The sequence below is a fragment of the Epinephelus lanceolatus genome, chromosome 9 (assembly GCF_041903045.1).
Source record: "Epinephelus lanceolatus isolate andai-2023 chromosome 9, ASM4190304v1, whole genome shotgun sequence".
Lineage (NCBI taxonomy): Eukaryota > Metazoa > Chordata > Actinopteri > Perciformes > Serranidae > Epinephelus > Epinephelus lanceolatus.
Genome location: NC_135742.1, coordinates 549278 through 576814, shown reverse-complemented (window position 1 = coordinate 576814; position 27537 = coordinate 549278). Strand labels below are relative to the sequence as shown.

General features: G+C 43.1%; 1 protein-coding gene across 2 annotated transcripts; it reads right to left on the bottom strand.

Annotated features, from left to right (window-relative positions):
- Nucleotides 1-27000, bottom strand: pomt1 (protein-O-mannosyltransferase 1). 2 transcript variants are annotated; one of them, XM_078171120.1, is made up of 21 exons: nucleotides 26861-27000; nucleotides 23427-23545; nucleotides 23125-23231; nucleotides 22935-22985; nucleotides 22214-22360; nucleotides 12356-12464; nucleotides 11147-11203; nucleotides 10934-11027; nucleotides 10474-10629; nucleotides 8453-8583; nucleotides 8272-8367; nucleotides 8109-8201; nucleotides 7715-7811; nucleotides 7088-7180; nucleotides 6848-6968; nucleotides 6583-6680; nucleotides 6105-6218; nucleotides 5897-6023; nucleotides 1009-1186; nucleotides 531-930; nucleotides 1-233 (listed from the first exon to the last, which is right to left on the bottom strand). In XM_078171120.1, the coding sequence occupies exons 2-20, from the start codon at nucleotides 23534-23536 to the stop codon at nucleotides 756-758; spliced, it is 2154 nt and encodes a 717-aa protein (XP_078027246.1). In that variant the 5' UTR covers nucleotides 23537-23545; nucleotides 26861-27000; the 3' UTR covers nucleotides 1-233; nucleotides 531-755. The 2 variants fall into 2 exon arrangements, with proteins under 2 accessions (XP_078027246.1, XP_033474745.2); XM_033618854.2 differs by lacking the exon at nucleotides 1-233 and having other exon boundaries at nucleotides 431-927.
- Between the last annotated feature and the right edge of the window lie 537 nt (nucleotides 27001-27537).

Genomic DNA, 27537 nt, shown 5'->3' with positions numbered 1-27537 from the left:
TTTCCCATCATACTCAGACTTTATTAGATGAATTTAAAACATATTGTCTGTGAACATGCAGAAACATTTAATATGATCATATCATCTTCTGCTGGTTGAATATTTTCTACATTACTGTGTAAAAACATCCTGTAAACATGAATTATTATTATCAACAAATAAAAAGTTTGTGACTGAGTTTGTAGAAAAATCTGCTTCAACAGATTTGACTGTGTTTTAATGAATAAATAAATCTGAACATGTGAGACGTGTTTACAGAATAAATCCTGAAATATATCAAATCATAAAAACAGAAATGTAACTTCAGATTGTTCTTCTGCTTCTTCAGCTTTATAAACTGGTCAGCTGACTGTCAGCCAGTCAGAGGATGAGGTGTGCCATCAACTGCTCTCAGATCAGATCAGAACACATCGAAATAAAACAACAGAGATTCACTCGACATCTTTTTATTTATTTACCAGTTTGAAAACGAAAAGTTTGACGTTCAGTTCGTTCAGTTTTTAGTCGGACGTCTGATCAGTCTCCACGACCACGAGTCAAACACATCCTCACTGTCACAATGACAGGAAGTGATGCGTCAAACTGTGACGATGAAACCTCAGCTCCTGGGTCTGTTTCACCTCCACCCTCCTCCGTGTCCTCTGTGCAGTGCATTGTGGGAGAATAAGTTCTGTCTGACTGATCAGGACTCAGAGTGTCAGTCACCCTGTCCCTCTGACGAAGACATGTCTCTGTCTCTCTGTCCGTCTGTCTGTCTACCGGCGGCGGTACAGGATGTCCCAGGAGTCTCTCCACTTCAGTCCTTGCAGCTGATTGGCTGACAGCTCGGGGCTGCCATAGGTCAGAGGGCAGAAGGTTCGATACGACAGGAAGACGGACAACAACACCGCCGACATGCACACACAGAGTGCACGCCGATGTGTCGCTCTGCTGCAAACACACACAAATTTTACATCAACATTCATTTACTGTGTGTGTGTGTGTGTGTGTGTGTGTGTGTGTGCATACCTGAGCAGGTGAGTGTGTGTGTGCTCCAGAAGGGCAGGGCTCAGCAGGTGCAGGTAGCAGAGGGCGGGCAGGTAGTGATACAGGAAGAGAGTTTTCTCCATCAGGAGGAACGGCAGGAAGTTTACCAACCAACCACCGACACACACACACCCGAGACACACGAACTGACCCCACACACCTGGACACACACACGCACGCACACACACACACACACACACACACAGAATGATATTTAAGGAACATCTCAGGGCCAGTTTTACGAAACACCCTTTAGTCTTCTCCCTTAAGGTTTTCTTACATTTTTAAACGAGAAAAAGCCAGCAACACTCGCTCCTTCGTTACAGACTTTTAATACCTCGCTGGTACAGGCGATTAAACACACAGACTGGTTTCGACAAGTGTCTTCCTCACGAAGACTGTTGTATACTGTTGTTCTGTGGCCGAGCACCTCCAGACTTTTTTCTTCTTTTTTGAGAGTGCGTGTTGTCTTTATTCATTTTCTTATATTTTTACCTTAAGTATTAAAGGGTTTCTCTTCTATCTCAGTCTTACAACTAAGGAATTACTTTAAGTTAGTTAAACTGTGACACAAAACAACTTAAGGTTTCACAAGTGCAAACAAACAAATGGTCTCCATAGAAACTGTGAAATTGAATGGCTTTAAAATGTCTTTAAATGCCTTCATGTTTTTCACTCAGCTAAAGAAACCTCTTAAAGGATTCTGTGCAACACTCTAGAGCAGGGTTGGCCACACCTGCTCTAGAGTAAGGCCCAATCCCAATACCCCCCCAGCCCTTGCCCACTACCCCTTGGCCCTCGAAATGAAGCAACGAGGGGTGGGGGTTGAACTCTTTCCCTAGGAATTGGGACACCACTCACTATGTCACCGCGTCGGTTACGTTCACGCATACGTAACTATTTTAAGCAGGAAGCTGCGAGCCATCTACATTTCCAACCGGCATCTACAATGGAGTCTCCGGCTGAGTTCATCCTACCGATCAGGTTTGCTGTATTCATCATGCTTCATTTGATGAACGTCAGACGACGAAATGATACGTACGACAGGGGACTTCTGCTAGCTAGCTAGCTAGCTAACCAGCTAACATAACGAGCAGCATAGTTATACTAGCTAGCATCATATCGTAATATGAAAAATCTGACAATTTTGGAGAACAGGACAGATGACAGACACCAGATAGTGCGAGCGAGTTAGCTAGCTAACAAGCAACCTGACGACGGTAACGTTAGTTAGCTGACTAGCTTTCTGTCAACTCCAATCTAGACACTGTGAATAGCAATAAAAAAATGTTATACAGTAGTACTAAGGGGTGGGGCTAAGGGGGGTATTGGGACGGGCCCTAAGTCCTTCAGCTAAGGAGAAAATATACAGGAAGGGTCGTACTTAAGGAGAAACCATTAAAACATGATGATGATGATGATGATGATGAAGGAGTCTCCACATTTAAGACTAGACTTAAGACTTTCCTCTTTGATAAAGCTTATAGTTAGGGCTGGCTCAGGCTTGCCCTGTACCAGCCCCTAGTTAGGCTGACTTAGGCCTAGTCTGCTGGAGGACCTGATCTCACAGAAATACGTGAAATGAACACGACCTCTTAACACCGCATTCCGTGGTGGCAGCACGTAATGGGTTGAAATTACGTGCTGCCACCACGAAAACAATGCCAATGTAAAGTCAATTAGGATCCTCTCCCGTGGTGGACACACGGATTCCCTGATTCAGTCACGTCAGGTCAACCTCGTTTTCCTCAATGATATCTTTAACATTCCTGTATACACACAAAAACGCGGAAGTGTCCTTGATATTAAAACGGCAAATACATTCCTCTGTTATAATTTCCCACCAATAATAATAATAATAATGATAATAACGTGATAGTTCGGCTGTTCTAGATATTTGTTACAGCCTATTCAAATATTCAGTCCCAAAAACGCCGTTTCTAGAGAACTTGCTAAAATATCTGAAATGAACCATCATGCCTACTTTTTCTTAACATATTTCATCTAGGTGCAGTGTCATTATTAGTTCAGCTTTACTAGACATTTGATATACTCGGTAGATGTATCTTTTTACGACCCTGTTTTACAAGCCGCAAAAAAACTACCGTCCCAAAAACGCCGTTTCTAGAGTACTATCTAAAATAACTACCATTAGCCGATATCCTTGCTTTTTTTCTTAACATAGTTCATCTAGGTGCAGTGTAATAACTACTTCGGCTTTACTAGATATTAGATTTATTCAGTAGATCTAGCTTTTTACGACCCTATTTTACAGCAAGCCGCAAACGAACCTACTGTCCCAAAAATGCTGTTTCTAGTGCATTAGCTAAAATATCTAAAATTAGCCGACATCTTTACTTTTTCTTACCATAGTTCATCTAGGTGCAGTGTAATAACTCGTTCGGCTTTACTTGATATTAGATATATTGGGTAGATATATCTTTTTACAACCCTATTTAGAGCCCTACTTTGCAAATCATTAGAACTACAACTATGTTGCTGATATGTATCAAACTGCATGGCGCGGTCCCAGGGAATTGTAGTTTTTTAAAAATCTAAGTGTTTTTCCCAGATTTGGAAGTTGTAAATATTGAATTGAGAGTACACTGTGGACTTTAAGGGGATGGTAAACACATTTGTGAAATCAGATTTTAAATATCTAATTTCTAAATGGGTGAAAATTAATTTTATCCATATTTTACCCATATCTGACAGCACCCTCAGTTGTTGACTACACTCACATGATAGCTGAGGTCAAGAGCTCTCTATAACAGTTGGTCCCATGTCTGTACCCCCTTTAGTTGCTGAGTTATAAGCCCTCAAACATGCACTGAGGTCAAGGTTCAAAGGTCAATGGCTGAAAGCAGGAGCCATGTAGAATCTTCATACTGACATATGTTACTCTCCAGGTTGAGACCTTTCCAATGATGTATTTGGTTTAGCTCTACGACAAAGTTTAGATTTTTTCATTTTTTGGACACAAGCCATGCCAGGTGTAGTTTCAGAGAGCACTTTGAAGGCCCCGTGTATAAAATGAGTTTTATTTGTTTCTTTTTACTGTAGATAGTTACTAACATGAGTCATCCTCAGACAATACAATACTACTAAAAAGTAAAACCAATAATAACAATAATGAAATAAGCAAAAATAATATTAAAATCATATTGAAATTTTAAAATCTATTGACAGAGTGGAATGGTAGCCTAATAGATAACTTAGATAATATTTATTATTGTTTAGACACTTTATTATTGCTTAGCTACTATTTAGCCTATTATTGTATTTACTTTTAACATGTTCTACTTTTGAGTAATTTCCGAGAAGTTATGATAAAAAAAAAAAAAATTACAGACTATAGGAGACAACCTCTTCAATGTCTCACGTCAATTAATTAACACTATTTGTCGGCTTTTTATAATGCCTTATTTTTTTTTGCTGCTGTCTCCAGTTGAGAGTGGTGATTTGCTAAATACATTCTACAATAATAATTAGATTAACATTTGGTCTATAATATTGTTGGCTATATTACGGATTTTAATTAAAAAAAAAACGGAAGAATAAAAGAAATAAACACCAAAATAATTACTTTTTTTTTTTATTGATACTCCTCTCTGACACACACACACACACACACACACACATTGAACACGCGATTGAGTGAATGAATGAATGAACATTGGAAGTGGTTCAGGCACAGTCCCGCCGGCTGGCGTGGTCACATTGAGATAACATTTGTTTTTTATTACTAACAAAATGTTTTATATTGACCGTATGAATGGCGTCGTTTTCAAATAAATATTTGGAAATGAAAATATGCTTTGGTGTACTTTTACAGAGTTTTGCAATATGTATATAGCCTACCTGTATCAAAATGTTTAATTTTCAGCAGCGGTTTGTGTGACAGCTGCCACGGTCGGACGTATAACCAGCGGGGCAGACGCTGGTTCTGTGGCGCTGGCTTGGGGTCCACTCTCCCCTGGTGGAGTGGAGGGTGGCCGGGTTGCCGCAGGGCCGACGGCTCCATGTGATGGTGTTTCCTCTCTGGTTCTTCCGTGCTCAGCCTTATTTTTATCTTCTTATTTATTTATTTATTAGTGGCGTTTGGATTCAGTTACGGCAGACGGATGGCAATCTGAAATGGAATGAAGCCCACACACGGCCGACAGCAGCTACAAAACAGTAGTGGAACGCGCCCCATCCGCCCACAGCACAATGCTCTTAAAGCCCTACGCTATCAAAAGCTGGCAAAATACATTTATTTTATTTTATGGCCTTGACATTAACCTGTCATATTGTTGAGTTATCAAGGACACTTCCGCGTTTTTGTGTGTATACAGGAATGTTAAAGATATCATTGAGGAAAACGAGGTTGACGTGACGTGATTGAATCAGGGAATCTGTGTGTCCACCACGGGAGAGGATCCTAATTGACTTTACATTGGCATTGTTTTCGTGGTGGCAGCACGTAATTTCAACCCATTACGTGCTGCCACCACGGAATGTGGTGTTAAGAGGTCGTGGTCATTTCACGTATTTCTGTGAGATCAGGTTGCTGCCGGAGGACCTCCCTATAATACACCGGGCACCTTCTCTCCTTCTCTCCTTCTCTCTCTCTCTCTCTCTCTCTCTCTCTCTCATGTCCTATTACTGCATCTTGCTAACTCGGCCATTCTGGATGTCAATAACTTCTTCTCCGGAGCCTTTGTGCGAGTTTTTCCTGATCAGCTGTGAGGGTCATAAGGACAGAGGGATGTCGTATGCTGTAAAGCCCTGTGAGGCAAATTGTGATTTGTGATATCTTTATAAATAAAGTTGATTGATTGATTGAGTGTATGTGTGTGTGTGTGTGTGTGTGTGTGTGTGTGAGTACCATCAGGTAGGTCTTTGAAGCCTCGCCTCCTTCTCAGCAGGTAAACGGCTGCCAGCAGCTGATAGGCCAGCAGACTGAAGTTCGCCATGCCCCATGACACAGGGTTACCAATCAGATGGATCTGAGCCTGAGACACAGACAGCCAATCAGAAGACAGAACAGGAGTGTGTACTGTGACGCTGTGTGTGTGTGTGTGTGTGTGTGTTACATTGGTGGAGGAGTGCAGCCAGTATGCGATGTTTGTTTCCATGGTAACCCACTCCAGTGGGGAGGAGCTGTATTTGTGCTCAGAGTCTTCCTGTTTCACCGTCAGCATCTTCCACTGTGACAATATATGACATCATCAGTCACACTGCTGCCATGGTAACACAACACGTGACATCATCAGTCACTCTGCTGCCATGGTAACACAACACGTGACATCATCAGTCACTCTGCTGCCATGGTAACACATGACATCAGGTGCTGCTGTAGATGATCAAGTTAGTTTCATCGCTGACAATAATAAAGTTGCTGTGATCTCTGAGGAGAGGAAAATGTTTCGTCTGTGTGATCGTCACTGACGGTTTGTTCTTCTCACAGGTTCAATAAAGTTAAAACAAAACTTTGAATCAACATTCATGTGATGCAGAGATCAAGGTGTGTTCTAATTGGATAATTAAGTGATGATGCGTTCACTGTCCTACCTGAAGTTCTAAAAATTTGGCCCAGAAGGAAATTTTTCTGTCCACGTCAATGTGAGTCGGAGAATGAAGCTCCGCCTCCCTCTCCTTCTGCTCCTGACCTGCACACACATGACAAAGAAGAAAAAATCAAACTGTACTTAAATGCATCACTGAGTTCTTAAAACTAAAGACATCATGTAGTTCAGTGCCCCCACACTGAATGACCCTGATCACTACAGTCTGTGTGTCTGTGTTTAGTGATGATGTCACAGGTCAGAGGTCATACTGGTTCCATATCGGTGCTCCTCGACTGTCCATCCCAGACTGCTGCTGTGACCTTTGAACAGTTTGTCAGCGACGACCTCAAGCTGACGGAAACCCCAGTCTGGAAGAGACACACTGCTCAGCTGCATGCACACACACACACACACACACACACACACACACACACACACACAGAGGTCATCACCTCCTTATATGGTTACAGGAAACAGCAGTGTGCCACATGGTCACTTCCTGTCGCTACCTTGAGGACTGCTGAGGTGTTGACGTGGACCAATCGAACCTCAGAAAGGATCGTCTTCCAGGACTCTGACTCCGCCTCCCTGTTAAAGATGTCCTGCAATGAGATGAGACTTTAGACCTCCTACAGTACCTAAACGTTACAGAGAAACATTATGTAACGAGACATAAAAATATCTATGGTACCTGAACGTTACAGAGAAACGTAACATAACGAGACATTAAAATTACTGAATGTTATTGACAGACATCATTTAATTTTGTTATACTCCAAGACAACTCAGGCACATTGTGAGTACAGCGTGTGAACACCGTGTGAATGGTAAGTGAATGCCACGTGTATGCCGTTAGAATGCTGTGACGCCATGTGAACATTGCGTTAAGGCACTGAACACTGCATGAGCATTGTGAGAATGGAAATGGCCTGTGTACATCGTCAGAATGCTGAACTGTCCTCAGGACTTTCGTTAAAGTGACTTGGCTGTTTGTTCAGACATGAGACCAACATGTTAAATTGACGTCACAGTAATGAGGAGTTTATACATGACGTTCACTGACAGCATGCATGCCGTGCTGGCAACGATGATGATGATGTGTTCATGATTAAGAATAAACAAAATCCTGTGCTCACCACTCTCCAAAGGTTCTGTGCTGCCATGGAAACGTTAAAGTCAATGTAACCCGACACCTCCTGAGAATGAGGGCTCATGGGAGCTGCAACATCATGGCTGACAGAATAAACAACACAATAAACATCAGAATAAACAACAGACTAACACAGAAGGTGAAGAACAGTGTCAGACTTCCTGTTTCCTGCAGTGACAGAATGACTGAACAACCAAACTACGACTCCAAGGATGCATTTCACTGACAAACAGCCAATCACGGAGCTTCACAGAGATGACACTGACTGAGCTGCAGTCGAGGCTCATGGGTAATGTAGTCCTACCATTAGCTGCTAAGTGTCAGTTCTCAGATGTCGGACTGTCCCTGAATGCACTACAGCAGTCAGGTGAGAAGTTTACCTGTTGAGGAAGCGTGAGGTCATCCCATGAACCAGTTGGATGACATCCCCATGACGGACAGGTCGAGGCGGGCTGCTGACCACCAGCTCCTGTCTGTCAGACAGAGACAGGTGAGACAGAGACTACACCTCCCAGCATGCCTTGGGACAGACAGGTGACCTACCTGCCGGGGTCTTTGATGATCCACCAGTTGTTGACGTCTTTGAAGGGATAACAGGTGACCTGCTGCTGGTGAGAGCTGCCCCGCCCAGTTTCATACCTGAGCAGGAAATAGGAAGTCAGGTCATTCACTCTGAACCCTGCAGTGTTCTGATTGGCTGCTGTGGCCAGTGAGCTGGCAGCACCTGATTGGATAGTTGGCTTTGTGTGAGTGCAGCCAGCATGGGACGGGCTGGGAGGCGGAGCTTCTTAAGGTCACCTGACTGCCGTACGCAACTTCCAATGGCTGACCCTGAGTGATCCTGGAGAGACCGCCCTGAAGAGAGACATGACCACCAATCAATCAATCAATCAATCAAGCAATCAATCAATCAATCAAGCAGTCAGTGTTGAGTGTCAGTAGGACAGATATGTCTCATGTTTGGTCATGTTAACATATAAAAATTGCAGGGACATCATCTTAAAAGCTCACTGGATGCTTTAATCAGCAACCAATCAGAAGAACATCTGCACTTCATAAGCTGTAATGCATAGTGCATGTGGTGTGCAAGCTAGTATTCGTAGCACACGTAATGTACGACGTACATATAGTATATGTTGTGTATTATATGTAGTGTATGATGTAGTATATGACGTAGTATATGTAGTGTATGATGTAGTATATGTAGTGTATGATGTTGTATACGTAGTGTATGATGTAGTATATGATGTAGTATATGTAGTGTATGACGTAGTATACGTAGTATATGATGTAGTATACATAGTGTATGACGTAGTATACGTAGTGTATGACGTAGTATACGTAATGTATGACGTAGTATACGTAGTGTATGATGTAGTATATGATGTAGTATATGTAATGTATGATGTAGTATACATAGTGTATGATGTAGTATACATAGTGTATGATGTAGTATACGTAGTGTATGACGTAGTATACGTAGTGTATGATGTAGTATATGATGTAGTATATGTAGTGCATGACATAGTATACATAGTGTATGACGTAGTATACATAGTATATGATGTAGTATACGTAGTGTATGACGTAGTATACATAGTGTATGATGTAGTATACGTAGTGTATGACGTAGTATAGGTAGTATATGATGTAGTATACATAGTGTATGACGTAGTATATGTAGTGTATGACGTAGTATACGTAGTGTATGACGTAGTATAGGTAGTGTATGACGTAGTATAGGTAGTATATGATGTAGTATACATAGTGTATGACATAGTATATGTAGTGTATGATGTAGTATACGTAGTGTATGACGTAGTATAGGTAGTATATGATATAGTATACATAGTGTATGACGTAGTATCCGTAGTGTATGATGTAGTATAGGTAGTATATGATATAGTATACATAGTGTATGACATAGTATCCGTAGTGTATGATGTAGTATAGGTAGTGTATGATGTAGTATAGGTAGTATATGATGTAGTATACGTAGTGTATGATGTAGTATAGGTAATATATGATGTAGTATACATAGTGTATGACGTAGTATATGTAGTGTATGACGTAGTATACGTATTGTATGACGTAGTATATGTAGTGTATGATGTAGTATACGTAGTGTATGACGTAGTATATGTAGTGTATGATGTAGTATACGTAGTGTATGACGTAGTATCCGTAGTGTATGATGTAGTATAGGTAGTATATGATGTAGTATACATAGTGTATGACGTAGTATCCGTAGTGTATGATGTAGTATAGGTAGTATATGATATAGTATACATAGTGTATGACGTAGTATCCGTAGTGTATGATGTAGTATAGGTAGTATATGATGTAGTATACATAGTGTATGACGTAGTATCCGTAGTGTATGATGTAGTATAGGTAGTATATGATGTAGTATACATAGTGTATGATGTAGTATAGGTAGTATATGATGTAGTATACATAGTGTATGACGTAGTATATGTAGTGTATGATGTAGTATACGTATTGTATGACGTAGTATATGTAGTGTATGATGTAGTATACGTAGTGTATGATGTAGTATAGGTAGTATATGATGTAGTATACGTAGTGTATGATGTAGTATCCGTAGTGTATGATGTAGTATCACGGGGCGGGTCTTTTATTAACGGATGTGGCTTTGACTTAGATATGATGACGGGTAAAGGGTCAGTTTTAGTACTGAGCTTTAGAGGTATGGGCCGGTGTGTATTTGTGTGTGTTTTTTACCTCCAGACTGGCCTGGAAGGCAGAGCTCATCAGCTGGTCATGTGGTCCGCTGCGGTGCAGGAGAGTCAGGTGGATGTAGAACCAGAACACGTAGAGAAGAACAGGAACCACCAACAGACACACAACACGACACACACACTGCACACACACACTCAGCTGCGCACACACATACCACACACACACACACACACACACACACACACAGATGTCATTTTTAAATAAACACAACACACTCTTCAGAGTTTCTTCATTACAAATTGGCCAATTCTCAGATGTCGGAATGTCCTTGAATGCAGCAGAGTTTGTACATTGAAATAAGTGATGATGATGATGATGATGTGTCACATTTATAAACTCAAACTAATCAGTGAGCTGATGGATGATGTCATGATGATGCCATACTGCTGTACCTGCAGGTTGAACATGTCTGTGTTCTCTGAGCGCGCTCAGTGTGACTCACATGACTGACTGTTCGGTCTCCAATCAGCTGCCAGGTGTGCAGAGAGGCCACGCCCAACAGCAGCAGGTAGGAGAACACACCCATATACTTCACCCTGACACACACACACACACACACACACACACACACACTTTAGTGTTTCACAGGTGAAGAAACACACTGACTGCTTGTTATATATTGTTGTTGTTGTTGTTGCTGTCATCAGCATCTCACCCGACAGCTGCAGCACACGAAGCTCCAGAGACGAACAGCCAACAGTATCTGAACCAGCTGAGGAGACACAACATACACCTGTCACACTTGAGTCTCACCTGTCAACAGTAACACTTGAGTCTCACCTGTCAACAGTCACACTTGAGTCTCACCTGTCAGTAGTCACACCTGAGTCTCCCCTGTCAACAGTAACACTTGAGTCTCACCTGTCAACAGTAACACTTGAGTCTCACCTGTCAACAGTAACACTTGAGTCTCACCTGTCAACAGTAACACTTGAGTCTCAGCAGTCACACCTGAGTCTCACCTGTCAACAGTAACACTTGAGTCTCACCTGTCAACAGTAACACTTGAGTCTCACCTGTCAACAATTACACTTGAGTCTCACCTGTCAACAGTCACAATTGAGTCTCACCTGTCAACAGTCACACTTGAGTCTCACCTGTCAACAGTCACACCTGAGTCTCACCTGTCAACAGTAACACTTGAGTCTCACCTGTCAACAGTAACACTTGAGTCTCACCTGTCAACAGTAACACTTGAGTCTCACCTGTCAACAGTCACACCTGAGTCTCACCTGTCAACAGTAACACTTGAGTCTCACCTGTCAACAGTAACACTTGAGTCTCACCTGTCAACAGTAACACTTGAGTCTCACCTGTCAACAGTCACACCTGAGTCTCACCTGTCAACAGTCACACCTGAGTCTCACCTGTCAGCAGTCACACCTGAGTCTCACCTGTAAACAGTCACACCTGAGTCTCAGCAGTCACACCTGAGTCAAAGAGCATGGATACCAAGAGGCGAAGCTCAACAGAACGCCCCATAGCAACAGACTCGTCCATGGTTTCGTCCTACCGCCGCCATTTTGGACTGTCAGCAGACCGCAGTAGACCGGCTTGCATACAAAAACACACAGACAAACTGAAGTATATCGCTATTAATTATGCTTACAATGCTACTCACCTCGTGATAGCTTGGTCACAGCTGCTTTTTCATGTTTTTGTAAAGCAAAATATAGACTTTAAAAAAAACAAAACCAAGAAAAACGGCCGAGATGGCATCTCTACATATTACATCCGCTTATGAGAAGATTAACTTAATTACTCCTTCAAAATCACCCCATAAGCCCCCCATATATATATATATATATATATATATATATATATATACCTGTCTCACATGTCAGCAGTAACACCTGAGTCTCACCTGTCAGGAGCGTTGTGGAATCTCAGGTAGGAGAAGAACGCCAACAACACAAAGAAGATGAGAACAGACTCCAGTAACATGAAACGTGATTGGACGATCAGAGAGTTCTCTGGAAAAACAACAGACACATTTGATCCTGTTCACGTTGGTTCCTGAATGTCCCACATTGATTTTACTCCCTGAATGCCCCACACTCACTTAAGTTCCCAAACTTCCCATGTTTATTTAATTCATTGAATGCCCCAGGTGTGTGTGTGAGCTCCTGAACGCCCCGTCTGTAGAGTTGAAACTTTTTCAGGATGATGTGACATCGTTTGAATTAACGGTGTCTGATCCTCAGACAGAACTACACTACTCAAAACAATGAAGGGAACACTTAAATCACAATGTACTGACGTACATTGGAAGCACACGCCCCCCTGCTTTCCTCTTTGGTTCATCCCCAACCCACTCCCACTCCCACATCCATCCCAGTCAGAATTTCAAACAGATTTAACAGAACAACTTCACTATGGATCAATAGCAACCCCAAAAACTTAGTTCCCCTCACACCTGCTCCACACTCACCACATTGTGATGATGAGCACATGTTCGGCACAGACATGAACCTGGCCGTGCTGAACGCTCTCTTTTAAGTAAAACTTTTATCATAAATGACCTGATTTTAGATAACAAGTTGGACAGTATTCTTTTAACAGAGACATGGCTTGGCACTGACGCACCAGTTGTTCTCACCGAGGCCTGCCCACCAAATTTTAATTTTTTATTTTCTACTAGGGGGGTAAAAAAGGAGGCGGAACTGCTTCAGTCACTAAAAATTCGCTGCACTCTGCTGAAGTTTCTTTTAACAGCTACTCATCATTTGAGTATCATGCCTTTGTTTTTAGCAGCCCTCCTATTCTTTGTGTCACAGTTTACAGACCACCCCACCATTCCACCTCTTTTATCACTGATTTTTCAGAACTATTATCAATCATACACACCACCTATAGCAGGATTTTAATAACTGGTGATTTTAATTTACATGTTGATAATACCTCTGATCCAATGTCCAGAGAATTTTTAAACCTTTTAACCTGCATGGATTTTAAACAGCACGTCACACAGCCGACTCACAACAGAGGACACACCCTGGACCTGGTCATAACCTATGGCCTGTCCACTGGTGTGTCCTCTGTTGTTGACCTGGCTGTGTCCGACCACTACTGTGTGTATTTTAACATCACCAGTTTTAGCCATCAGGAGGCCCCGGTGAGAGCGGTGAGGAAACGCTACCTAACTTCTGAAGTGGCTGCAAATTTTATCCAGATTTTACAGAGCACTCCTGCTGAAATTTTACCTGCACCCTGTGATTTTATTGTGGACAATTTTAACAGTAAATTAAAGTCAACACTTGACTCAGTGGCTCCACTTTTAACCAAAAGCAATAAAAACAAAACCTACTCCCCCGTGGAGAAATGATAATATCAAAAGACTGAAAAGAAAACGCAGGAGTGCAGAGAGGAGGTGGAGAAAAACTAAACTGACAGTTCATTTGAAATATTACGCAAACAACTCAAATCCTACAATAAAACAGTCAAACAGGCAAGAATATCCCACTTTTCAAAACTCATTTCCGATCATAAAAACAACCCCAAATTCCTTTTCTCCACCTTCGATCTTTTAACCAGCACCAATTTTAACAAACCATCCAAGATTTCAACAGACGCCCTCTGCGAGGACTTTGCAGACCACTTCAGAAGTAAAATCGATGACATCAGATCCAGTCTTTTATCCCAACAATGTAATTTTTAACACACCTGGATCATTGCTTTTACCTGAGGAAACACTGGAGAGTTTTGCCCTGGTTGATGTGAGGACACTTGGTCGAATTGTCTCCCAGGTAAACCCAACAACCTGCCTTTTAGATCCGATTCCCACATCGCTTTTAAAAACATTTTATGGATTCTTTGAGGAACAGATTTTAAATATAGTGAATCACTCTCTTCAGACAGGTGTCTTCCCCACTGCCTTCAAAACGGCGGTGGTGAAGCCCCTTCTGAAGAAGAGCAATTTAGATCCCAACACTTTTAATAATTACTGACTTGTATCCAACTTACCACTTTTAAGTAAGATTTTAGAAAAACTGGTTTTTAACCAAGTAAATGATTTTTTTTTAAATAGAAACAATATTTTAGAGAAATATCAGTCTGGTTTTAGGATGAACCACAGTACTGAGACAGCCCTTTTAAATATTTTAAATGACATCAGGTTTAATGCAGATTCACAAAATCTCACAGTCTTGGTACTACTGGATCTAAGTGCTGCCTTTGATACAGTAGATCACCACATTTTATTAAACAGACTCAGAAACCTGGTCGGCCTCTCTGGTACTGTTCTTAACTGGTTCAGCTCTTATCTCACAGATCGTTTCTTTGTAAGTATGGATACATGTTCCTCCAGAACACATGAAATCAGATGTGGGGTGCCCCAAGGGTCAATTTTAGGTCCACTTCTTTTTAATCTATATATGCTTCCTCTGGGGGACGTCATCAGGAGGCACGGCATCAGCTTCCACAGTTACGCAGATGACACACAGCTGTACATCGCTGTGTCTCCTGATGACACAGGGCCAATTGATACCCTTTTTAACTGTATTTTAGATATCAAGTCATGGACGGCAGTGAATTTCCTGCAGCTCAACCAGGACAAAACAGAGGTTTTAGTCATTGGTCCTGAAGGCAAGAGAGAGAAACTTTTAGCAAAACTACAAGATTTTAAACCTTCACAATGTGTAAAGAACCTGGGCGTCATTTTTGACTCTGAGCTCTGTTTTATTCCCCACATCAAAAATGTAACGAAGATAGGTTTTTATCATCTTAAGAATATAGCCAGAGTCTGCCTGTTTCTCTCTCAGGCTAACACGGAGGTGCTGATGCATGCTTTTATCTCTTGTTGTTTAGACTATTGTAATGCCCTGCTCTCTGGTCTTCCCAAAAAGACCATCTCTAATCTGCAGCTACTCCAAAACTCAGCCGCACGAGTGCTGACAAGGACCAGAGGGCGGGTGCACATTACACCAGTTTTAAAATGGCTGCATTGGTTCCCCGTGTGTTTCAGGATCGATTTTAAGGTTCTTTTATTAGTTTTTAAATGTCTTAACGGTCTTGGGCCATCTTATTTATCTGACCTGCTTTTATCATATCAACCCTCGTGGACCCTGAGGTCCTCCGGCACCGGCCTTTTAATTGTTCCAAGAGTTAGAACAAAAACCCACGGGGAGGCTGCATTCAGCCATTATGGCCCTCACTTATGGAACAGCCTGCCGGAGAGAATCAGGACTGCAGAGACTGTTGATGTTTTTAAAAGGAGGCTCAAGACTCACCTTTTTAATTTAGCTTTTAACTGATTTCTTTTACTCTTTTACTTCTTCTATTATATGTTCTTTTTACTTTCTAATGCTTTTAATTGATTTATTTTTAAATCTTTATGCATTTTAGTTTCTAAATCTGAATTTATTTATTATTATTAATATTATTTTAATCTTGAACTCTTTAATTTTTCATAATCTCCACACCATGTGTGGAGTCCACCCCGGTCTGTCTGGTCGGGGTGGTCTCTGTGGCGGCGCTCCCTGTGGCCGTAGGCTGTAGCACCTCTCAGTGTGGATGGCTCCCCATAGGTGGTTCTTTCCTCACCTGGTTCCTCAGTGCCCAGCCATGTTATTGACTATATTGACTGTGTGTGTGTGTGTGTGTGTGTGTGTGTGTGTGTGTGTTTATATGTGGGGTGGGAGGGGCGGGTTTTCAATCTGTATGTATTATTTTTGTTTGTTTTTATTCTGTGAAGCACTTTGTGCTGCATTTTTAATGTATGAAAAGTGCTATACAAATAAAGTTTGATTGATTGATTGATTGATCCCAGATCTGGATGAATGAAATATTCCAGATGAAAATCTTTACTGATTACATAGTGTAATTCCTTGAGAACAAAATAATGTGAGAACAATCCATGGAAACCAAAATCATTAACTCATTCAGGACTGGATTCAGAATCAAACCCAAAATCAAAGTGGAAAAATCACATCACAGGCTGATCCAACTTGTGTGAATTTCCTCAGGACAACTCATGATGTGGCTCAGTAGTGTGTATGGCCTCCACGTGGCTGGATACACTCCCTACAACGTCTGGGCTCCTGATGAGATGACGGATGGTCTCCTGGGGGATCTCCTCCCAGACCTGGATCAGGGCATCAGTCAGGTCCTGAACAGTCTGTGGTGCCATGTCGCGGCTGTGGATGCTACGATACATGATGTCCCAAAGGTGCTCGATCAGATTCAGATCTGGGGAACGGGCAGGCCATTCATTCAAATAAACACAAGAAGTTTGTGCTCTAGAGAAAGGATCAGCACTCAGTGAATAACCTCCTAAGCCCTATGATAAGCTATTACGGCAAGGCTTAACTATACAGACCGATGAGCAGTGATAACTAACATGTCTTTGGGGTCATTGGGAACCTCTTTTCATCAGTGTTTCGTCTAGTTGGTCCCATGCACTGCCACCTTCAACAAACCCAGGCTCCGTACATGCGAGCTCCAGGTAGAGACAGTGCTGATACTATCTTTCCTAGCACATTAACTATACTCTATTTCGCACGCTACATAGCATAACTACAATATAAGCTAAAGTTAAAGGAGATAAATAAACTCACAGGATCAGCAAGCACACTCACTTTGCAGCATGGTCTCAAACAAAAGGGATTCAAATAGGCCACTCCCACACTTAAATAACCTTCCTCTTCCTGGATTTCCTCCTGAGAGGAAGTGGATCTCTCCACCTGATCTCAAGGAGTTATGTACCCTGCTTAGTAGTTCCCCCTGCTGGCCCCCAACTGACATTATTTTTTCTCATCCAGATCCATTGGCTACACCTAACTGCTTCATCTGACATTTCCCTCACTGTCTTCCTCAAACTCTGTCCCCGCACTCCGAGTTCCCCCAGGAGTGAGACAGTTGATCTTGCTATGAATCCCCTACACCCCACTTCCACTGGACAAATCCTAGTCTTCCATCCTCGCTGCTCAGCTTCTGCTCCTAAGTCTGCATATCTAAGCTTTTTTCTTTCATAGGCTTCTTCCACTGAGTCTTCCCAAGGAACTGTCAGCTCAATGAAATAAACTATCTGTTGACTCAATGACCACAACACTAAGTCAGGCCTCTGCTTGAATTGCTGAATTAATAAGCCCCTATCCTTAACACCTTCTGAATTCACCTGTCTTCGTTTCCCTTCGATGCCTGCAGCTAAACATTTCAACACCTGATTATGTCGCCATGTATATCGGCCTTGTGACAAGCTAACTTTACAGCCTGACAAAATATGCTTTAAGGTTGCGGTACGTGAACACAATGGGCATGATGGGTCCTCATTTACCCCCAGTTTTAGGTTCTGGGGGGTTGGTAACACATCGTATGTAGCCCCTACCAGGAATCTAATACGATTCTCCTCCATACTCCACAGGTCCCTCCAACTAAGCTTCCTCTTCTCTACACTTTCCCAATTCAACCACTGTCCCTGTTTAGCCTGGGCCACTACCTTTGCATGCCTTAATGTCTCTTCCTGTCTACGTATCTGTTTCTTTTATCTTTGAGACCTGCTGTATTCCATACCGGTTTGCCTGAGCCAAGCCCCGGGCCTCCCCGGCCAAACTGAACATTACCTACAATCTCAGCATGTCTAAGAGCTGCCTCTGCCTCCTGAACTGCCGATCTTGGGTTCCACTTCCTCCCCTTGGTTGGATTTGGAACCACACTCCTAACTACCACGTCCTTACTCCCAGATAACAACAGCTCTGTCCTGACCTTGGTATATTTAAATTCCTCTGTTAAACTAGATACTGGCAGCTGAAGACCTAATATATATTTAGATTGCTTCTCCCCAATTTCTCTTCAAGAATTGACCGCAGTGATTTCTTCATCTAAATCATCAACGTGTCTCTTAGACCCCATCCCAACTAGGCTACTTAAGGAGGTCTTTCCTTTAGTTAACACTCATATATTAGATATGATCAATATATCCTTATTAACAGGCTATGTACCACAGTCTTTTAAGGTAGCTGTAATTAAACCTCTACTAAAAAAGCCCACCCTGGATCCACAGGTGTTAGCCAACTATAGACCAATATCTAATCTTCCCTTTATGTCAAAGATCCTTGAGAAAGTAGTCGCAGACCAGCTGTGTGATTTTCTCCATGATAATAATTTATTTGAGGAATTTCAGTCAGGATTTAGAGTGCATCATAGCACTGAGACAGCACTAGTTAAAATTACAAATGACCTTCTGATTGCTTCAGACAAAGGACTTGTCTCTGTACTTGTTTTATTAGATCTTAGTGCGGCGTTTGACACAATTGACCATCAAATTCTACTGCAGAGACTGGATCACTTAATTGGCCTAAAAGGTTCTGCACTAAGCTGGTTTAAATCTTATTTATCTGATCGTTTTCAGTTTGTTCACGTTCATAATGAATCATCCTTACGTACTAAAGTTTGTTTTGGAGTTCCGCAAGGTTCTGTGCTCGGACCAATCCTATTTACTCTATATATACTTCCTTTAGGTAACATCATTAGAAATCACTCTATAAATTTCCATTGTTATGCGGACGATACTCAGTTGTATTTATCGATGAAGCCAGAAGAAAGTAATCAATTAACTAAACTCCATAACTGCCTTAAAGACATAAAAACCTGGATGAGCACCAATTTCCTGATGTTAAATTCAGACAAAACTGAAGTTATTGTTCTTGGCCCCAAACAACTCAGAGACTCTTTATCTGATGACAGTTTCTCTAGATGGCATTGCTCTGGCCTCTAGCACTACCGTAAGAAACCTCGGAGTAATATCTGATCAAGATTTGTCTTTTAATTCTCATTTAAAACAAACCTCACGGACTACATTTTTTCATCTGTGTAATATTGTGAAAATTAGTCCAAGCTTTTGTTACCTCTAGGCTGGATTACTGTAACTCTCTATTATCAGGTAGCTCTAGTAAGTCCTTAAAAACTCTCCAGCTAATTCAGAATGCAGCAGCACGTGTACTAACAGGAACTAAGAAACGAGATCATATTTCTCCTGTTTTAGCTTCTCTGCACTGGCTCCCTGTAAAATCCAGAATTGAATTTAAAATCCTACTGTTAACTTATAAAGCTCTAAATGGTCAAGCTCCATCATATCTTAGAGAGCTCATAGTGCCATATTATCCCACCAGAACACTGCGCTCTGAGAACGCAGGGTTACTCGTGGTCCCTAAAGTCTCCAAAAGTAGATCAGGAGCCAGAGCCTTCAGCTATCAGGCTCCTCTCCTGTGGAATCATCTTCCTGTTACGGTCCGGGAGGCAGACACCAACTCCACATTTATGACTAGACTTAAGACTTTCCTCTTTGATAAAGCTTATAGTTAGGGCTGGCTCAGGCTTGCCCTGTACCAGCCCCTAGTTAGGCTGACTTAGGCCTAGTCTGCCGGAGGACCCCCTATAATACACCGGGCACCTTCTCTCTCTCTCTCTCGTATTCTATTACTGCATCTTGCTAACTCGGCCATTCTGGATGTCACTAACTCGGCTTCTTCTCCGGAGCCTTTGTGCTCCACTGTCTCTCAGATTAACTCATATCGCAGCGGTGCCTGGACAGCGTGACGTGTGTGGTTGTGCTGCTGCCGTGGTCCTGCCAGATGCCTCCTGCTGCTGCTGCCATCATTAGTCATTAGTCATACTTCTACTGTTATTATACACATATGACTATTGTCACACATGTATACTGTCAGATATTAATACATACTTTCAACATATTGTACCACAGTAGCCAGAACTATAACTATAATATTATTACTTTTATTAATGTTGTTGTAACCTACTGTCATTACCTGCATCTCTCTCTCTCTCTCTCTCTCTCTGTCTCATTGTGTCATGCGGATTACTGTTAATTTATCATGTTGATCTGTTCTGTACGACATCTATTGCACGTCTGTCCGTCCTGGAAGAGGGATCCCTCCTCAGTTGCTCTTCCTGAGGTTTCTACCGTTCTTTTCCCCGTTAAAGGGTTTTTTGGGGAGTTTTTCCTGATCAGCTGTGAGGGTCATAAGGACAGAGGGATGTCGTATGCTGTAAAGCCCTGTGAGGCAAATTGTGATTTGTGATATTGGGCTTTATAAATAAAATTGATTGATTGATTGAAGTGTCCCTTTTCTATCCAATGCAACACTACTTAGGCACCTAGGAGCACCCAACCACTTCCTAATATAGGAGCTAACCGACCTTTCAGTTCTCTCCACAACAGATATTGGAATTTCATAAACTGACAATGGCCACATTAACCTAGGATATAGCCCAAATTGCAAACACCACAACTTCAACTTTCCTGGAAGTTCTGATTTATCTATTCTATCCAATCCTTCAGCCACATCTTTCCTAAATTTCACCACCTGTTCCTCATCATTCAACTCCACATTGTACCACCTACCTAAGCTCTTTACTGACTTTTCCCTAATTGTTGGGATGTCCTCATCATCTATGACAAACTTCCTATCACTTAACTTCCCTCTACATGTCGAGATGCTTCTAGATTTACTGGGCTTGATTTTCATGCTGGCCCACTTGAGGTTCTTATTTACCTTCTCTAGTAGCCTCTTTGTACATGGCATTGTTGTGGTCACCAGTGTCATGTCATCCATGTAAGCCCTAACTGGTGGAAGATGCAACCCATTCTGCCGTCTCTCCCCACCTACCACCCACTTAGAAGCCCTGATGATTACTTCCATTGCCATAGTAAATGCTAATGGAGAAATTTTACACCCTGCCATGATGCCTATTTCTAGCCTCTGCGAACCTGTTGTGAAACCTGCTGTACTTAGACACAACCTAATATCCTGAAAGTATGCTTTCACTAAGTTAACAACTACCTGTGGCACTCTGAAGTAGTCAAACGCACTCCAAATGAGGCTGTGCGGTACTGAACCAAATGCATTTGCAAGATCTAAAAATATTACATGTAAGTCCCTTTTGTTAATCTTCGCTGCCTGAATCTTGTGCCAGATCATGCTAGTATGCTCTAAACACCCTGAAAAACCTGGTATTCCTGCCTTCTGCACCATGGTATCTATTAAGCTATTCCTTTCTAAGTAGCTAGCTAATCTCTGCGCAACTACACTAAAGAAAATCTTCCCCTCCACATTCAAGAGAGAAATGATCCAGAACTGGCTAAGGTCCACAGACTCCTTCTCCTTAGGAATGAGGACACCCCCTGCCCTACGCCATGCTCTTGGTATAATTTGTTTCTCCCAAACTATTCTTAGCTGTTTCCACAACAATTTAAGGATATCAGGTGCACAGTCAATAGCATCAATGCCTTCGTCATCCAGGAGCTGCTGACACACTCCAGCCACATGAGGCTGGGTCCTGCATCAGAGGGAACCCTGGGCCCACTGCACCAGCATATGGTCTGACAGTGGGTCTGAGGATCTCATCCCAGTACCTAACAGCAGTCAGGGTACCTCTGGCTAGCACGTGGAGGTCTGTGCGGCCCTCCAAGGATCTGCCTCCCCAGACCATCACTGACCCACCACCAAACCGGTCATGCTGGAAGATGCTGCAGGCAGCATAAGTTCTCCATGGCGTCTCCAGACTCTGTCACGTCTGTCAGATGTGCTTGATTCACAATCAGTGTTGCTTCCTAACTGGACAGGTTGATATCCCAGGAGTTCGATTGACCTTGAGTTACACTGTGATGATTATGTGTTCCCTTTATTTGTTTGAGCAGTGTATATTTGTAACCACCAGCTGTAGGTGACGTCACTGTTTCCTCCAGGTGTGTGTCGAGTTTACTCACCCAGCAGCAGCAGCAGTGAAGCTCCCAGAGCCGACAGGTGAGAAAACTTCAGCTCCAGAGTCAACAGGTAGACCAGAGGGACACAGAGGGCTCCACACAGAGCGGGCAGCAGCCGCAGACTCCACACGCTCACACTGCTGGGATACTCTGTACGACAAAACAAACACATCCACACTGCTGGGATACTCTGTACGACAAAACAAACACATCCACACTGCAGAGATACTCCGTACTACAAAACAAACACACCCACACTGCTGGGATACTCTGTACGACAAAACAAACACACCCACACTGCTGGGATACTCTGTACGACAAAACAAACACATCCACACTGCAGAGATACTCCGTACTACAAAACAAACACACCCACACTGCTGGGATACTCTGTACTACAAAACAAACACACCCACACTGCAGAGATACTCCGTACTACAAAACAAACACACCCACACTGCAGAGATACTCCGTACTACAAAACAAACACACCCACACTGCAGAGATACTCCGTACTACAAAACAAACACACCCACACTGCAGAGATACTCCGTACTACAAAACAAACGCACCCACACTGCTGGGATACTCTGTACGACAAAACAAACGCACCCACACTGCAGAGATACTCCGTACTACAAAACAAACGCACTCACCAAAACCAGTTCAGACCAGTTTTAACTGGTTCAGACTGGTGTGGGGGGGTGGGTGGTGTTTACAGTACCTGCTCCGATTCTGTTCCACACAAAGTTTCCGTCGAATCCTCCCAGGTACGCTGCAAAACACACACACACACACACACACACACACAGGAGTGACATCATCACACAGGTTTGTGACATCATCACACAGGTTTGTGACATCATCACACAGGTAGCATCATGTAGGACTGTGTGGTTGTCGTGGTAACTGACCTCCAAGGGCCAGGATCATGTGACCAAGTGGCGGACCGCTGTCATCGATGAAGAAAACTCTCTTCATGTAGAGAGACACAAACTGACCGTAGTACACCTCATCGAACCTGCACACACACACACACACATTTAAAATGAAATCAAACCTCAGACATCTGATTGTCTTTAAACTCACTGTTTAGTGTTTTTAAAAAATATTGTGTCTTTTACTGTAAACGTTGTGTGTATGATGTGTGTGTGTGTGTGTGTGTGTGTGTGTGTGTGTGTGTGTCTGTGCAGGTGTATAAAACAAACACACTCACACCACAGCATTGGGGTAACTGAGGCGGCTCAGTCGGGTCCAGAGGGACAGCAGGGACACCAGCAGCAGGACCACGTCCACCTGGGCCGTCACCACCAGGGGGAGCTGCATCACTGACACCTGAGACAGGTGAGACACACACAGGTGAGACACACACAAGTGAGACACACACAGGTGAGACACACACAGGTGAGACACACACACAGGTGAGACACACACAAGTGAGACACACACAGGTGAGACACACACACAAGTGAGACACACACACAAGTGAGACACACACAGGTGAGACACACACACAGGTGAGACACATACACAGGTGAGACACACACACAGGTGAGACACATACACAAGTGAGACACACACACAGGTGAGACACACACAGGTGAGACACACACACAGGTGAGACACATACACAAGTGAGACACACACACAGGTGAGACACACACACAGGTGAGACACACACACAAGTGAGACACACACAGGTGAGACACACACAGGTGAGACACATACACAGGTGAGACACACACACAAGTGAGACACACACACAAGTGAGACACACACAGGTGAGACACACACAGGTGAGACACACACACAAGTGAGACACACACAGGTGAGACACACACAAGTGAGACACACACAGGTGAGACACATACACAGGTGAGACACACACACAGGTGAGACACACACACAAGTGAGACACACACACAAGTGAGACACACACAGGTGAGACACACACACAAGTGAGACACACACACAAGTGAGACACACACAGGTGAGACACACACACAGGTGAGACACATACACAGGTGAGACACACACACAGGTGAGACACATACACAAGTGAGACACACACACAGGTGAGACACATACACAGGTGAGACACACACACAGGTGAGACACATACACAAGTGAGACACACACACAGGTGAGACACACACACAAGTGAGACACACACAGGTGAGACACACACACAGGTGAGACACATACACAGGTGAGACACACACACAGGTGAGACACATACACAGGTGAGACACACACACAGGTGAGACACATACACAAGTGAGACACACACACAGGTGAGACACACACACAGGTGAGACACATACACAAGTGAGACACACACACAGGTGAGACACACACAAGTGAGACACACACAGGTGAGACACATACACAGGTGAGACACACACACAAGTGAGACACACACAGGTGAGACACATACACAGGTGAGACACACACACAGGTGAGACACATACACAGGTGAGACACATACACAGGTGAGACACATACACAAGTGAGACACACACAGGTGAGACACATACACAAGTGAGACACACACAGGTGAGACACACACAAGTGAGACACACACACAGGTGAGACACACACACAAGTGAGACACACACAAGTGAGACACACACACAGGTGAGACACATACACAAGTGAGACACACACACAGGTGAGACACATACACAAGTGAGACACACACAGGTGAGACACACACACAGGTGAGACACATACACAAGTGAGACACATACACAGGTGAGACACACACACAGGTGAGACACATACACAGGTGAGACACATACACAAGTGAGACACACACAGGTGAGACACACACACAGGTGAGACACATACACAGGTGAGACACACACACAGGTGAGACACATACACAGGTGAGACACACACACAAGTGAGACACACACACAAGTGAGACACACACAGGTGAGACACACACACAGGTGAGACACATACACAGGTGAGACACACACACAGGTGAGACACATACACAAGTGAGACACACACAGGTGAGACACATACACAAGTGAGACACACACACAGGTGAGACACATACACAGGTGAGACACATACACAATTGAGACACATACACAGGTGAGACACACACACAGGTGAGACACATACACAAGTGAGACACACACAGGTGAGACACATACACAAGTGAGACACACACACAGGTGAGACACATACACAGGTGAGACACATACACAAGTGAGACACACACAGGTGAGACACACACACAGGTGAGACACACACACAGGTGAGACACACACAGGTGAGACACACACACAGGTGAGACACATACACAGGTGAGACACACACACAGGTGAGACACATACACAAGTGAGACACACACAGGTGAGACACATACACAAGTGAGACACACACACAGGTGAGACACATACACAGGTGAGACACATACACAATTGAGACACATACACAGGTGAGACACACACACAGGTGAGACACATACACAAGTGAGACACACACAGGTGAGACACATACACAAGTGAGACACACACACAGGTGAGACACATACACAGGTGAGACACATACACAAGTGAGACACACACAGGTGAGACACACACACAGGTGAGACACACACACAGGTGAGACACATACACAGGTGAGACACATACACAAGTGAGACACACACAGGTGAGACACATACACAGGTGAGACACACACACAGGTGAGACACATACACAAGTGAGACACACACAGGTGAGACACACACACACAGGTGAGACACATACACAAGTGAGACACACACAGGTGAGACACACACACAGGTGAGACACACACACAAGTGAGACACATACACAGGTGAGACACACACACAGGTGAGACACACACACAGGTGAGACACATACACAGGTGAGACACACACACAGGTGAGACACACACACAGGTGAGACACATACACAGGTGAGACACACACACAGGTGAGACACATACACAAGTGAGACACACACAGGTGAGACACACACACAGGTGAGACACATACACAAGTGAGACACACACAGGTGAGACACACACAGGTGAGACACACACACAGGTGAGACACATACACAGGTGAGACACACACAGGTGAGACACACACACAGGTGAGACACATACACAGGTGAGACACACACAGGTGAGACACACACACAGGTGAGACACATACACAGGTGAGACAGTTCTGACTTGGTGTTATCAAAAACATAATAACAATAATCTGATCTAACTAACTGCTTAATCAATTAATCGATTAATCATTTGAGATGCTTTAATAAACTCTGTGACGTCATCACTTCAGAGGGACTCAAACACAGTGTAACACTGGAATCAACGATAAATACGGTCCTTGAACGCATCACAGGAAAGCATCTGATCAATCTCCGATAATGTGATCGATCAGTTTGAGCAGGTAAAAAGGTTGTGACGCATGTAAACATCAGAGGAGGTTAATAACAGTGATGACGTCACAGATCAGCTGCAGTCTGTTTATATTTATATTTGATATTTATCACGTGAGCAGCTGCAGATTGAAACTCAGGGAGCTGAGTTAAATAACGTTAGCAGCCTTTAGCATTAGCCTCACTGTTAGCCGGTAGCTCTCAGAGTTCCGTTACATCCCCGCTGTCTAAAACTCACCTGGTGACGTCACAGTGTGAGTTTTGACCCGACCATCCTGTCGGTCACCTTCCGATTGTCCGCTCCTCCGGTGTTCGGTGGGTCTTCTTCCGTTTTCTTTCTCCGGTTTGTTTTGAGCAGCGGCCGCTCGATGCTTCCGGTGTTTGACTGCTGCTGCCTGCTCACTGAGCCGCTCGATGCTTCCGGTGTTTGACTGCTGCTGCCTGGTCACTGAGCTCATTGACTTCATGTCAGCTTTATTCACACAGCACATGTCACACAGCAGGGCGACTCTTCACAGAGCAATACAATATAAACCATAATAAAGGAAAGAGACAAAAATATATTATAAAAGTGAAATTAATTACTGAATGATTTACAATAAAAAAATCACTTTTAAAAACAGTAAAACTGCAGAAAAGAGGTGCAAAAATATAAAGATATAAATGGAACTTAAAAATACGTTTGCAGTCATTACGGGTGGAGCAGGGGTCAGAGGGGTCAATATGTCACATTTGTTTTATTTTTATTGTCCTTTTCTTTGGTTTTGTTTTCTGTTTTCTAAATGCTCTGTATCTTTATTATTCTGTTCAGATATGTTTATATAAAAAAAATCTCTGTTGTCAGTTCATTAAATGTTTTTTGTAATATAATATATATAAGAGCAAGAAATGAACAGTTTGCATTTTTTTTTTAAT

What these genes read in the sequence shown, in the direction of transcription:
- pomt1 (XM_078171120.1), bottom strand. Translation starts at nt 23,536, where the DNA reads ATGCAGCTCCCCCTGGTGGTGACGGCCCAGGTGGACGTGGTCCTGCTG. An exon ending in AGTTACCCCAATGCTGTGGT is followed by an intron (nt 23,232 to 23,426) that starts GTGAGTGTGTTT and finishes GTGTGTGTGCAG; the next exon opens with GTTCGATGAGGTGTACTACG. An exon ending in ACACCTCAGCAGTCCTCAAG is followed by an intron (nt 6,969 to 7,087) that starts GTAGCGACAGGA and finishes GTGTGCATGCAG; the next exon opens with CTGAGCAGTGTGTCTCTTCC.